This window comes from Eubalaena glacialis, chromosome 15 (assembly GCF_028564815.1).
Source record: "Eubalaena glacialis isolate mEubGla1 chromosome 15, mEubGla1.1.hap2.+ XY, whole genome shotgun sequence".
Lineage (NCBI taxonomy): Eukaryota > Metazoa > Chordata > Mammalia > Artiodactyla > Balaenidae > Eubalaena > Eubalaena glacialis.
The window spans coordinates 87,976,504-87,988,632 of NC_083730.1; the positions used below are offsets into that span (position 1 = coordinate 87,976,504).

General features: G+C 53.5%; 1 protein-coding gene across 26 annotated transcripts in view; it reads right to left on the reverse strand.

Moving 5' to 3' along the window:
* NCOR2 (nuclear receptor corepressor 2) overlaps window positions 1-12,129 on the reverse strand; it is a 223,007-nt gene that overhangs the window by 130,794 nt on the left and 80,084 nt on the right. For all 26 annotated transcript variants that reach the window (XM_061169327.1, XM_061169325.1, XM_061169328.1 and 23 more), the window contains 3 exons: window positions 11,932-12,109; window positions 5,105-5,284; window positions 1,414-1,527 (listed from right to left, as the gene is read on the reverse strand). In XM_061169327.1, coding sequence (XP_061025310.1) covers window positions 1,414-1,527; window positions 5,105-5,284; window positions 11,932-12,109 — 472 coding nt within the window. The remainder of the gene's footprint in view (window positions 1-1,413; window positions 1,528-5,104; window positions 5,285-11,931; window positions 12,110-12,129) is intronic.

Consider the following 12,129-nt stretch of genomic DNA (forward strand, 5'->3'; position numbering starts at 1 on the left):
TACCTATCTTATACGGGTCTGGACAGGAATAAATGAAATCATGCAAAATATAAACAATAACAAGAAGAAAAGAATAACAAAGACTACAATGATGACAACAGTTAATAGCGCCAGCTAGCACCTACATGGTGCCAGGCATTGTTCTAAGGGCACTACGTAATGAACTCATTTAATCCCCACACCATGGTATAAGGTAGGTGCTATAATTATCATCATTTTACTGGTGAGGAACATGGGTTGCAGGGAGACTTAATTAATTTGCCCAAGGTCACAGAGCCAGGAAGTGGTAGAGATGGGATTTGAACCCAGGACATCTGGCTAAAGCACATGTGGCCCCTTAGTTCTCCTATCATTGTGATTGTTATTAGTGTTACTTGGGGTAGGGAGCTAGGGCATGGAAGGATGACCAGCCCTGCAAGGCCCAGCACACAGTTCCCAGGCCTCCAGCAGGTTCAGTCTCATCCTGCATCTGTTGCAGCTTCAAGAGGTGGAGGCATAGCCAAACCAGTTGATCCAATAGCTTCCTAACTGGAGCTATAGCCCTAGGCACCAATCACACGTTCCCAGGCTCTAGAGCAGCTCAAGCCTTGGGGTTCAGCCCCTGGGAGACACTCTGCTCTGGGTACCCTGAGCCCCTCCCCCTCCAGACACCCAGCAGCTGCCCTCCACAGATCTCTATGAGCCCCCACTGTCTGCTACAGACCCTGCATTCAACCATCCAACAGCCCTTTCCAGGGCTAAATGTAAGCAGAGGCCAGTGCTGATGAATCAGGCCCTGGGATCTGATGGCCCACGGGTTCAAATCCCAGGTCCACCGCTTCCCAGCTGTGTGACTTTGGACAAGTCACCTAACCTCTCTGGGCCTCAATTTCTCCCTGTGTTAAATGGAAACAATCACCATACCTACCCTCTGAGGACTGCTATGTAAAAAACCTGGCCCATCGCCTGGAAGAGCTGTTCAACCAATGTTTGCTGTTGTGATGAATAATATTACTATTGTTTTCTGCATTACAGGAATTTCTTCTGCGTGAGTACCTAAGTGATTGCCGTCCCCCCCTGCCGCCCCCCCCCCTGCTGATCAACTGGCCGCTGAAGCTCTCCTATGACCTAATGCCTGCATTTTCATTTGCATCCCACAGGCCAGCCACGGTCCACACCAGTCCACATGTCTGAGCAGAACAAACCACAGCCACAACAAGATGGGTCTCCACTGGCCACCCTTTCTCCCTCCCACACACAAACCCAGGTTTGCGGGGCGGGTGTCATACAGGTTCCCATTTCACAGATGGGAACACCAAGGCCCCAGGAGAAAGCCAGGCCCTTCACAGCGACACCTGCATCCCACCTGGTGGCCGGCACAGGGCGAGCAGGAGAAGGTGGTGTAGGGGCTCTGCGGGGCAGGTCAGGGCGTACCCGGTTCTCGTCGTAGATGATCTGCACCAGGCTGCGATGCTTCGACTCGATGGGTGGTGGCGACACGGGCTTCTCAGGCTCCGGTGGCTTGGCGGCCTCCTCCTCCAGCTGTTGCTGTGGGGAGCGAGCGGGGAGAGTGGAGTGGTGAGCATGCCAGCAGGCGGAAGGAGAGGCAGCGCCCCCTGCCCCTGGGCGGGAGGGCGGCACCCCTGCGCAGCAGGGCTGGTGGCCCCACACAGGAAGTCAGGCTGCTAACCATTTCCCCTGAGTCACCCGCAGGGACTCCGAGCCCCGGAGAGGCCCCAGCTCCCAAAGGGGAGGGCCCAACCAGCGCCAACTCCGGGCTCTGCAGCCAGCCTTCCTGGGTTCAAGTCCAACCTTGGTGATTTATCAGCTAGGTGAGCACCGGCAAGCAGCTTAACTCCGCTGTGCCTCAGTTTCCTCATCTGTACAGTGGGGCTCATGGCTGTGCCTCCCCGATGAGTTAATGTATGCACCGTGCAGACTGGGGGCTCGCTGAAGGCCAGCCGTTATCCATTATTTTCACCATCAGTACTGTCATCCTCAGGAGAGGCTGTGGAGACTCTGGACCCAAACTGTCCAGACCGGAACACTACTTCTACTACTTACTTGCTATGTAACCTTGGGAGGTGGCTAAACTCCTGAGCCTCACTTTCCTCATCTGGAAAGTGGGGATAATTAAAGTTTCTATCCTAGAGAGTTGATATGAGGATTAAACGAGCTGATGCATGCAAAGCACTCAGCACCTAAAAAGCAGCTTCTCATCATCATCGTCATCGTCATCTGCCCTGTGGTCTTCATACTGGACCCTCCTCCTCCAAACACCATAAAAGACTTCCCTTCATGCTGCTGTCTGCTTTATACCAAAAAGGCAAAGCAAAGACCAGAGAGCTTAAGACACTGGCCCAAGGTCACACAGGAGGCCAGTGCCAAGGTGTACAATCTGACGGGGCACCTTGAGTGAGATGAGGACATTGTTCTTTGCTCACAAGGCTCACACATCCTGCCCATGACCATGGAGCAAACCATTATGAACTCAAAAACACGGCCAAGAGGAGAGCCACGCAGAAAGAGCCAGAAAATCCAGTTTTGGCTTCTGCTGGCCCAAAGGCCTGGAGGGTTGAGCCGAGCTGCCTCAGTCCCACAGTGACCCCTGTTGGTAGCTTTCAGAAGGGCAGCCAGCACCTGCCAAAACATTGAAATCCCTCCGAACAGTGCAAAACAAACTAAGCCAAGAAATGGAAGGAATACATAGCCAGAAAGGAGATTCTCGCCAGTCAGTGAAGGTGGCCCTCCCTGAGGCACCAAACGTTAAACACAGAGTTACCATGGGACCCAGCAATTCCATCCCTAGGTACAGACCCAAAGAATTGAAAACAGGTGCTCAAAAACATGAACACAAAAGTTCACAGCGTGGTTCACGATAGTCAAAAGGTGGAGGTAACCCAAACGTCCATCAACTGACGCATGGATAAACAAACGTGGTCCATCCACCCATACAGTGGAATATTAATGAAGCACTGGCACAGGCTGCAACATGGACGAACCTTGAAAACATGATGCTGAGTGAAAGATGCCAGACACAAAATGCCACACAGTGTTTGATCCCATTTATAGAAAATGTCCAGACAAATCCATAGAGACAGAAAGCAGATTAGTGGCTGCTGGGGAAGGGAAAATGGAAGTGACTGCGAATGTGTGCAGGGTCTCCTTTTGGGGTCATGAAAATGTCTTGGAACTAGAACTAGACAGAAAGGGTGGTTGCACAACGCCGTGAATGTACTAAATGCTGCTGGGCTGTTCACCTTAAAATGAGTCATTCTATGTTTTGTGAATTTTAGTTAAAAAAGAAAAATGCCAAAGTGGAATTAAAAACCAAAAATCTATCGAGGGCTGCCCTGAGCCACGTGGCTTCTGGCTGCAGTCACAAACGTGTGCACATGGCCTGTGGCTTCAGCCTGGCCCCAAAGCCAGGCCCAGGGGGACTAAAGGTCCCAGCACTCCACTGGCCTTGGCAACGCCTGCCTGACTCCAACCGGGGCCCGGCCTCCCTGCACGCTGAGCTGCCATCCTGGAAGCCCACCTACCACCCCCAGCTGGCCGAGCCTCACTGACCAATCCAGCTTCTGGACCATCCTCAGGTCCCCCCAGGCGAACGTCAGCCCCGAGGCCTCTTGGAATCAATGCTCCCCTCCCACTGCACATCTTTCAAATTCCACTCACATAGCCCTGAACTGGCTTCCGGGAAGCATCTCTCACCAGCCTTCCCTCTACTGCCCATGGTGGCCAGAGTGGGTCCTTGATCCTCCATGGAGCCCATACATCCTTACCTGGAGGGGATCGGTGTGACCCTGCTTCCCCCAGGGTCAACACATGTATCACATTATCTCAATCCACAGTTTTTAAGGAGCACCTACTACGTGCTGGCATTGCTAGGAGCACAGCAGGGAACAGGAGACAAGAACTCTGCTTTTACACCGTTGTTGTGAGACGACCACAATGTCACAAAGCAAGATACGTATCAGTTCAAATGGTGACACCATCAAGCAGGGTAACGGGCTAGAGCAGGGGCGGCAAACTTTTTCTGTAAAGGACCAGGGAGTAAATAACTTAGGCTTTGTTGGCCACACAGTCTCTGTCGTGACCACCCAGCTCTGTGGCTGTATCATAAAAGCAGCCACAGATGATGTGTAAACAAATGGACGTGGCTGTGTGCCAATAGAACTTTATTTACAAAAACAGGCATTGAGCTGGATCTGGCTGGATTTGCTGACCCCCAGGGTAGAGGATGGCTGGGGATGAGGACTCCTGTAAAGGCTAGGGCGGGTCCCTCTGTGGAGGGGACATCTGAGCAGACACCTGAAGATGCCACAGAGGGAAGCAGGAGAAGACCCGGGAAAAGGCAGATTATCAACTAACTTTCTATCAATTAATATGAAAAATAAAATCATAAAGTTAATATCATTAATCTTTATGTTAACTTTTCTTTGGTTTCGACAGTGACAATGAGGACTTCTTTTCACCACATGACCCTGTTCCCTCCTCACAACCTTATGAGGTGGTGTCATATCTGTGCCCATCTTACAGACGAGAAACCGAGGCTCAGAGAGGTGAATGTTCCAAGGCAGAGTTAGGAGGCCCAGCTCATACAGATTCCAGAGCTAGGGTCAGAGTCACGTGATATTTCCCCCCACATTATGGTTGAGGAAAGTGAGGCACAGAGAAGTAACTGCCCACCCCACATGTCTGGACAGCCTGGCTGTAAATGCTGACCTCCCACCCATCGTTCCTGTGCCGTCCAGTACAGTAGCCACATGTGGCTGTTCAAGTGTAAATTTCATTTCAATTCAAATTAAACTACATTAAAAATTCAGTTCCTCAGCTGCACTAGGCACATTTCAAGGGCTCAACAGTCACATATGGGTAGTGGCTACCATTGTAGACAGTGCAGATCTAGAACATTTCCGTCATTGCAGAAAGCTCCCTCGGACAGCACCACACAAAACAGCTCTCTTGTCCAATAAACGTAAAGGGCATAAAAATGAGCCAGTACATGGGCAGTGCTCAGCACACATTCACAACTGCTATAACTACTAGTGTTGTTATCTTCTCAGCAGCAGCTGCTGCTGAATCGGGAGCTGAGAGCCGCCATTCCCCCACCCACCCGTACCTGCTTCTTCTTCAGCTTGGAGATCTGCTGCTCTACCATGGTGATCTCGCGGTCCACCCGATCCATATTCTGGATCAGCTCCTCCTTGGAGAGCCGTGGAGGTACCAGCTCCAACTCAGGGTCAGCATGTGGGGGGCTGGGAGGAGACACTGGCTCCAGCTTGCCTGTCAGGCTGCGGTCCTGCGGTGGAGGAAAAACAGGTGTGGAATCAGCGCAGGGGGCACCCCCATCCCCCAACAAACCGCAAGTTTCCAGCCATGACTTCAGGCACCAACACACCGGGCATCTGTCGTGCCAGCACCCATGAGCCAAATACAGGGTTGCTTACTGATCCCACCTCTCTGCCTTTGCCTTCACTGGTCCTCCTGCCAGGTGTTCCCTCCACAGCCTTTTCCAAAGTGCAGATCCTTTTTATCCTCCTACATGCAAGTTTCCCCAACTGTCCCTCAAGTCGTGAAGCCCTCCCTCTTTCCTTTCCCCATAACACACCTCTCTCTTACCCCACTTACCCCGTCTGTGCCCTCCCACCAGACCAAACTCCTCGAGAACCGGCACCAAGACCCACAACCTCCAGGCTGATGCTCCGTGAACACTTATTCACGATGCTCGGTCCAAACCAGCAAGTTACAGAATATCGTACACAGTGCAAACCCAGTTTTGTAGACAATATACACAAACACACAGGAAAACTATGAGAACGGGATACAGAGATGTCAAAAGTAGTTATCGGGACAGCAGGGGAGAAGGCGGGTATTTTCACTTTCTTCTTTTTAATTTACCAGTGTTCTTCTGATTTTCCTTCACTGAGTATTACTCTTTGTGTAATGAAGTTGTTTTCAAAAATGTGTTTAACAAACAAGGGAATCCTTCATTGAGTTATTAGGCGACTCCTTCATTCCACCAACAAAAGTTTATTGAGCATCCAAGCTGTGCTGGATGCTCAATAAAAAAATAAAACCCAGTCCTTGTCCCGGAGCACTCACCTGTACAGCCCTGGGTTCAAATCCCCACCCACTCTGCCACCTCCCAGCATCACCATGACCACAAGCAGATCATCTGCCTCCGTTTCCTCATCTGTACAATGGGACAATTCCCACCTCCGGCCTGCTGTGAGGCTTGAATGAGTTAATATGTGCAGAGCCCTCAGCTCAGAGCCTGGCACACTGTCAGAGCTCCACAGGCATTGGCTGCGGTTGTCCTGCCCCCAAACCCAGCCCCGCCCTGTGCCATCCTCAAGGCCAAGCCAGCAGCTGCTGGCAGAGGAGGCCCCAGGAGGAGCTCCAGGCTGCTGCTTCCCCACCCCCAAGGCAGCTGCAGCCGGAGGACAGAGGACATATTATTCCCGGGGACAACTGCAGCCCCAGGGCTGCCAAGTGCCACCCCACCCCCCAGCTCGAGTTGAGCAGAGGCTGTGCCATTCTAAGTCCACCCCTCCTGGCCTCGGGGTCTTGGTACTACACACACACACACACACACACACACACACACACACACCACCGAAGCCCACAGGGCCCCAGTGTCTGGGGATCACCCTGGCCTCATCATTGCCATCTGAGACGTGGGCGAGCTGGCGTCGAGACTCCCAGGCCCTCCACACACCCAGAACCCTGGGGGCAAAGGCAGAAAAGATCTCAAGCCCTTCAACAGCTCTGATGTGGCCCTGCCCCACGGCTCTGAGGTGGGCCTCCACGCTCCTCAGGGACGCCTAGGAAACCGAACCAGGCACCGTCCCAGTCCTCGGCACACCCCACACCCTGGCCCCGGCTGCGGCTCTCCCAGGGGGCTGCCACTGCATCCCCATTGCACAGATGAGGGTACGGAGAACCTGCAGACACAGGCCTGGCACAGCTCTAAGCCAGCGGTCGGCACACTTTCTGTAAAGGGCCAGGTGGAAAAACACTTCAGTCTTTGTAGGTCAGACGGCCTCTGTCCCAACTACTCACCCACCATTGTAGTGGGAATGCAGCCACAGACAGGACACAAAAGAATGGGCATGGCTGAGTGCCAATAAAACTTTATTTACAGACCCACGCTGAGGGCCAGGTTGGAGCTTGCCGAGTTTGCCAACCTGTGTTCTTAACTCACATAATTGTCACAGCCCACCCTGGAAGTGAAAATATGGTTTTCCCCCATTTTCCAGATGAGGAAACTAAGGTCCAGTGAGATTCAGCGACGTGCCCAAGGTCACCAGCCACAAAGCGATGGAGCCTTGGCTTGGAGGGTAGAGGACGGGAGAGACCAGGCCCCATTCAGAACTCTCCAGAAGCAGGCAGAGCATGCAACCAGGTTGCTGGGGGTCCCACAGCAGAAACGGGGTCGCCACCATGCATTCATTCATCCCTGAGAACCATGTGTCTGGGCAGAAAAGCAAGAGCAAGATCCCTTCCAGGGTCTAGGACCCCCTGAAATTAGAGGCAAAACTGTGCACAGAAGACAGATCCCCTAGAGAAATACTCAGAAGGAGTGTGTGTGTGTGTGCGTGAGTGCGTGCGTGTGTTTGGCCCTAACTGCTCCCAAATAGGAGAGCGGAGGGCAGACACAGGGGCTGCAGGCACCTGACCCCACACACGCCAGGCCAGAAGCAGCCTGCGCACCGGGGCGTCTCCGGGCCTTTGCACTAGCCATTCCCTCTCCTAACTGCACCTTTGTGCCACCTGAAATCAGAACCCCCATCCACGCCCCCTCCCCCAGCCCTTAACTGAGATCCGTCCCTTCCCTCTGTGCCCCAGGGCGCTTGGCTGGTCTCCCCCGACAGCCTCAATCATTTCTCAAGGTTCTTTTTTTTGCTGGGGGGGTGCTGCGTTGGGTCTTCGTTGTGGTGCGCGCGCTTCTCATTGCAGTGGCTTCTCATTGCGGAGCACGGGCTCTAGGCGCGCGGGCTTCAGTAGTTGTGGCACACGGGTTCAGTAGCTGTGGCTCGCGGGCTCTAGAGCGCAGGCTCAGTAGTTGTGGCGCACGGGCTTAGTTGCTCCACGGCACGTGGGATCTTCCCGGACCAGGGCTTGAACCTGCGTCCCCGGCATTGGCAGACAGATAGTTAACCACCGTGCCACCAGGGAAGTCCCATTTCTCAGGCTTCTTGAGACAAAAGGTTTTGACGATATGGCTCCTGGAGCCCAGTCCTGCTACCTGCTGTAGGAAACCACTCTCCTGCCCACCTCTGATCTTCCACCAGGACTGAGAAGGGACGGAGAGGAGCACAGCAAGAACAAGGGCTGTGGACAGAAGGCTTTTGGGGCCAGGACACCCTGAAACAGTTCATCCAACCCAGGGATAATTCTCAAAATGACATGAGCAAAAAGAAGGTTTCCATCCCCAAACCCGACAGGAGCAGCGCAGGGGTGAGACGAAGAAGTTGGCAACCGCTAGCAACTGTTGGAAAAGTTGCTGGAAACTTTCTCTTAAATTCTTGATGGGGAAAATCCGTCTTCTTCAATGACTTCTTCCTTAAGGTTCAGGCTTAGTTTTTATTCTAAGCAAAACCACACAGGCAGATCCATCAACTGACAAAGTGTGGTCTCTCCATACAATGGAATATGATTCAGAGTGACGTACAGACGCATGGTAAAACACAGATGAACCTTAAGAACATGATGCTGAGTGAGAAAAGCCAGACATAAAAAGCCACATATCGCATGATCCCATTGATATGAAGTGTCCAGAACAGGCAAATCCATAGAGACAGAAAGCAGATCAGTGGTTGCTAGGGGCTGCGAGGAGGAAGTGACTGCTTAATGGGTACCAGGTTTACTTCTGGGGTGATGAAAATGCTCTGGAACTAGACAGAGGTGGTGCCCAACACCGTGACTATACTAAATGCCACTGAATTGTTCACTTCAAAGTGGTTAATTTCATGTTATGTGAATTTCACCTCAATCTGAATAGAAGATGATGCAAGCCTGAAGGGCAAAGGGTGCTTTCTGCAGTGCTGAGTTTTCCAGGAATGGGATCGAGGGAGCCTGGCTACTGGGCCTCCAGATGGTTCTTCCGATGGCTGCTGGCCTTCATTTAGGCCCAAAGCCACAGGAGGAAAACAACAATCCTATACCCTCACCAGTCGCCGCTAGGTAGCAGTCGGCACCATTTTCTCCATCAGATGCCCTTGGTGTAAAAATTCAGGCCAACGTGGAACAGAAAAACTCATTATGTAAAATTACAGACACAGAGGCAGCAAAAGCCTTGGGGGCTGGAGAGGACCCCCTGGGGCTCCCCCTGTCTCAGACCCAGGAAAGGGCAGGGCCAGCCTCAGGCACCCACAGTCCTCTCCCCCAGTCACAATGATGGGTTCCAGGACAGGCATGGGCCTCACTCAAAGGCAGGGAGATCAACAGCTTTGGCCTGGAAATGTGGAGACAGAGGGAAAGTTCTTTTTTTGGCCTTGAATGTGGGAAGAAGAAGGCCTGGAATCTCAAACTTTCTCCTTGTTAATACACCAAGACCACGTGCAAGATGGCAGAGCCAAGAAATGGACAGAGATAGGGACCTGGTAACATGTCACCTGGATCAAGCTGTGCCTGAAGCCAACAACCCCTCGATTTCAGTTATATGAGCCAGGACTCCTGCCTAAACCAGTTTGACATGGGTTTTCTGTCCCTTTCAGCCAACGGGGCCCCAATAGACAAAGAGATTTTCAGAAATGGTGCTGTTTGTGATGATTCTAAAGTCCCAGAACAAAGTTTGGTGAATCCCAAAGGAAGCCTCTGATGCCACAGGACTCCAGAGGCTGAAGGCTATGGAAGCATTATAAAACAGGACATTTTTATATTTTATATTTTACATTTTTATATGAAAAAGGAACACAGCCGGGGCCGGTGGGGAGGGAGGGGCTGTTAACAAAAAAAAAAAATCCCATCAAATTCCCATCTCATGTACCCAGCTGAATTCTACACAGCAGATGCAAAAAACATCTGAACTCCCTCAGAGTTGTGTTTCTCCCCTGGCTTCTTCCCTTGCCCAAAATTTGCTCATACTTTCCAAGTGTTCTTAACAGCCTGGAGCAATTACAGTAGTTGGTCCAGCCAGGCCCCAACACTGGACCCATCACTCCCCCACACCCATGGGGTCCAGGAAGAGAAGAGAGAGAAAGACAGACAGACAGACACAGAGACAGAGATAGAGAGAAACAGAGATACGGAGACAGACAGACATAGTAGACACACACACCCCAGGCAGAGAAAGACAGAGACACAGGGACAGAGAGACAGAGACATACAAAGACAGAAGCAAAGACTGAGAAAGACCCACAGAGGGAGAGGGAGCACCCAGGGAGCCCTAAGAAGGCGAAGGACAAGCAGAAGGACTTGCAGAGCCCCTGTCAGGCCTGGAGACCCTCAGAAGGACCCACAGGTCTGAGGACTCAGAGCCCAGTTCTGGAGAGATGCGCGGCAGGCAGCAGAGGCCCGACGGGCCTGTCCAGAGACACCCGTCAGCCTGTTCTCTGGGCAGAACCAGACATGAGCCCAGGGATATGGCCCACTCGGGGCTCTGGTCCCTCATGGGGGGGTGGACATCAAGCATCCCTGGTGTGGCCCTGTGCCCCCCTTCACAGGCACCCCACTCCCCTACTGCCCAAGACCCACTTCAGGGAACAGCTTTTCCAATGGCAACATCCCTCCCAGGAGGCTGAGCAGTGATGGAATCTATGAGGAGGAGGCTAACGCAGGGATGGCAGAATGGCAGGCACGGGGGACCAGAGGGGAAGCCCGAGGCGGGACAGCCTGGTGGGCAGGTCTGGGCTACAGACCCGGGCTGCCTGGGCTTCAGTGCCCGCTCGCCACTTCCCAGTGACCGTGGGTGAGTGGCTCTCTTAGCCTGGGGCCCCGTCTATAAAAGGTGATCGCAGACCAGGCTTCATCAGGCTGGGAAGGCACAATGGAAGGACACTCACGCTCAGCACAGCACCCGGCACACAGTCAGGGCCTCCATGTTAGCTTGTCATCATCATCGTGACCACCACGGGAAACCCCTTTCCTGTCAGCCCCCTGATAAAGAACTGGCCTCAGCCTGAAATCCCACCAATCCAGTGTCAGGCAGAGAAGAGGATCCAGCAGGCCCGAGTGGGCCACTTCCCTCCCCTGTCCTGGCTCCCAGGCCCCACCCACCCCCACTGGTGCTGCAGTGAGATGAGCACTGACCTCACCCAGCAGCTGGGCGGCCGTTAATGAGCTAATGTGCATCCTCATGGTCACGAAGGAGCATAAAGGCACTGCTTAGCACGTGCGGAAAGGACATCCATCACGCAGCCGGCCAAGGATGAGCATGTCATCCGGCCGTAGTCCCTGCCCCACCCTAGGCAGTGACAGTGAAATGACAGCCTCTGAGGCAGCTGGGGGACCCTAGGGGACAGAAGCATCTGGGCCACTGGCTGTGATTCCTGCGTTTAGATAGAGAGCAAACGAGCTTCTAGCGTGGACGGTCCTGAGGTTCACTGAAATAGCAGAAAAACCTCTCTCAGCAGCAAACCATGAGCGCTTAATCTGTGCACATTCTCCTCCTCCATCTCAGCTCGACTTTCTGCTTAAAGAAGAGTAAAATGCAGGCGTCCTCCAGGGCACAGTGGTCCCCACGGGCTGGACACACTCAGGCAGCTGGACGGGGCAGTGGGGGAAGCTGTCCCTCTCCAGCCAAGAAATGGCCCACGGAGCCAAGCTCATCCCTGGACTCTCCTCTGGCTGCCCAGCCTCTGCACGTCCCAGGCTCAGTCCTTCTCCCAGCCTTCACCCAAGCCATCCCCCCAGCCCAGCACGCCTACCCCCTCCCTTGTTCCCCGCCCAATCGCAGCAGCACCCAAACCCTCAGAGGAGCTCCCGGCTGAGGCCAGGCCTTACCTTGGACAGGTCCTCGGAGCCCCCGGGCTGGCCAGTGGCCAACAGGGGCGAGGGCCGCAGCAGGGGGTCAGGCAGCAGCTCCAGGCGAGGGCGCTTGCTCTCCAGGAATTCCATCTCCGACTTGCCCAGCTCAGGCAGGTATGAGTGCGACTCGGGTCGCAGGTGAAGCTCCTGGGACCTGTGGGGGGCAAGGGCACA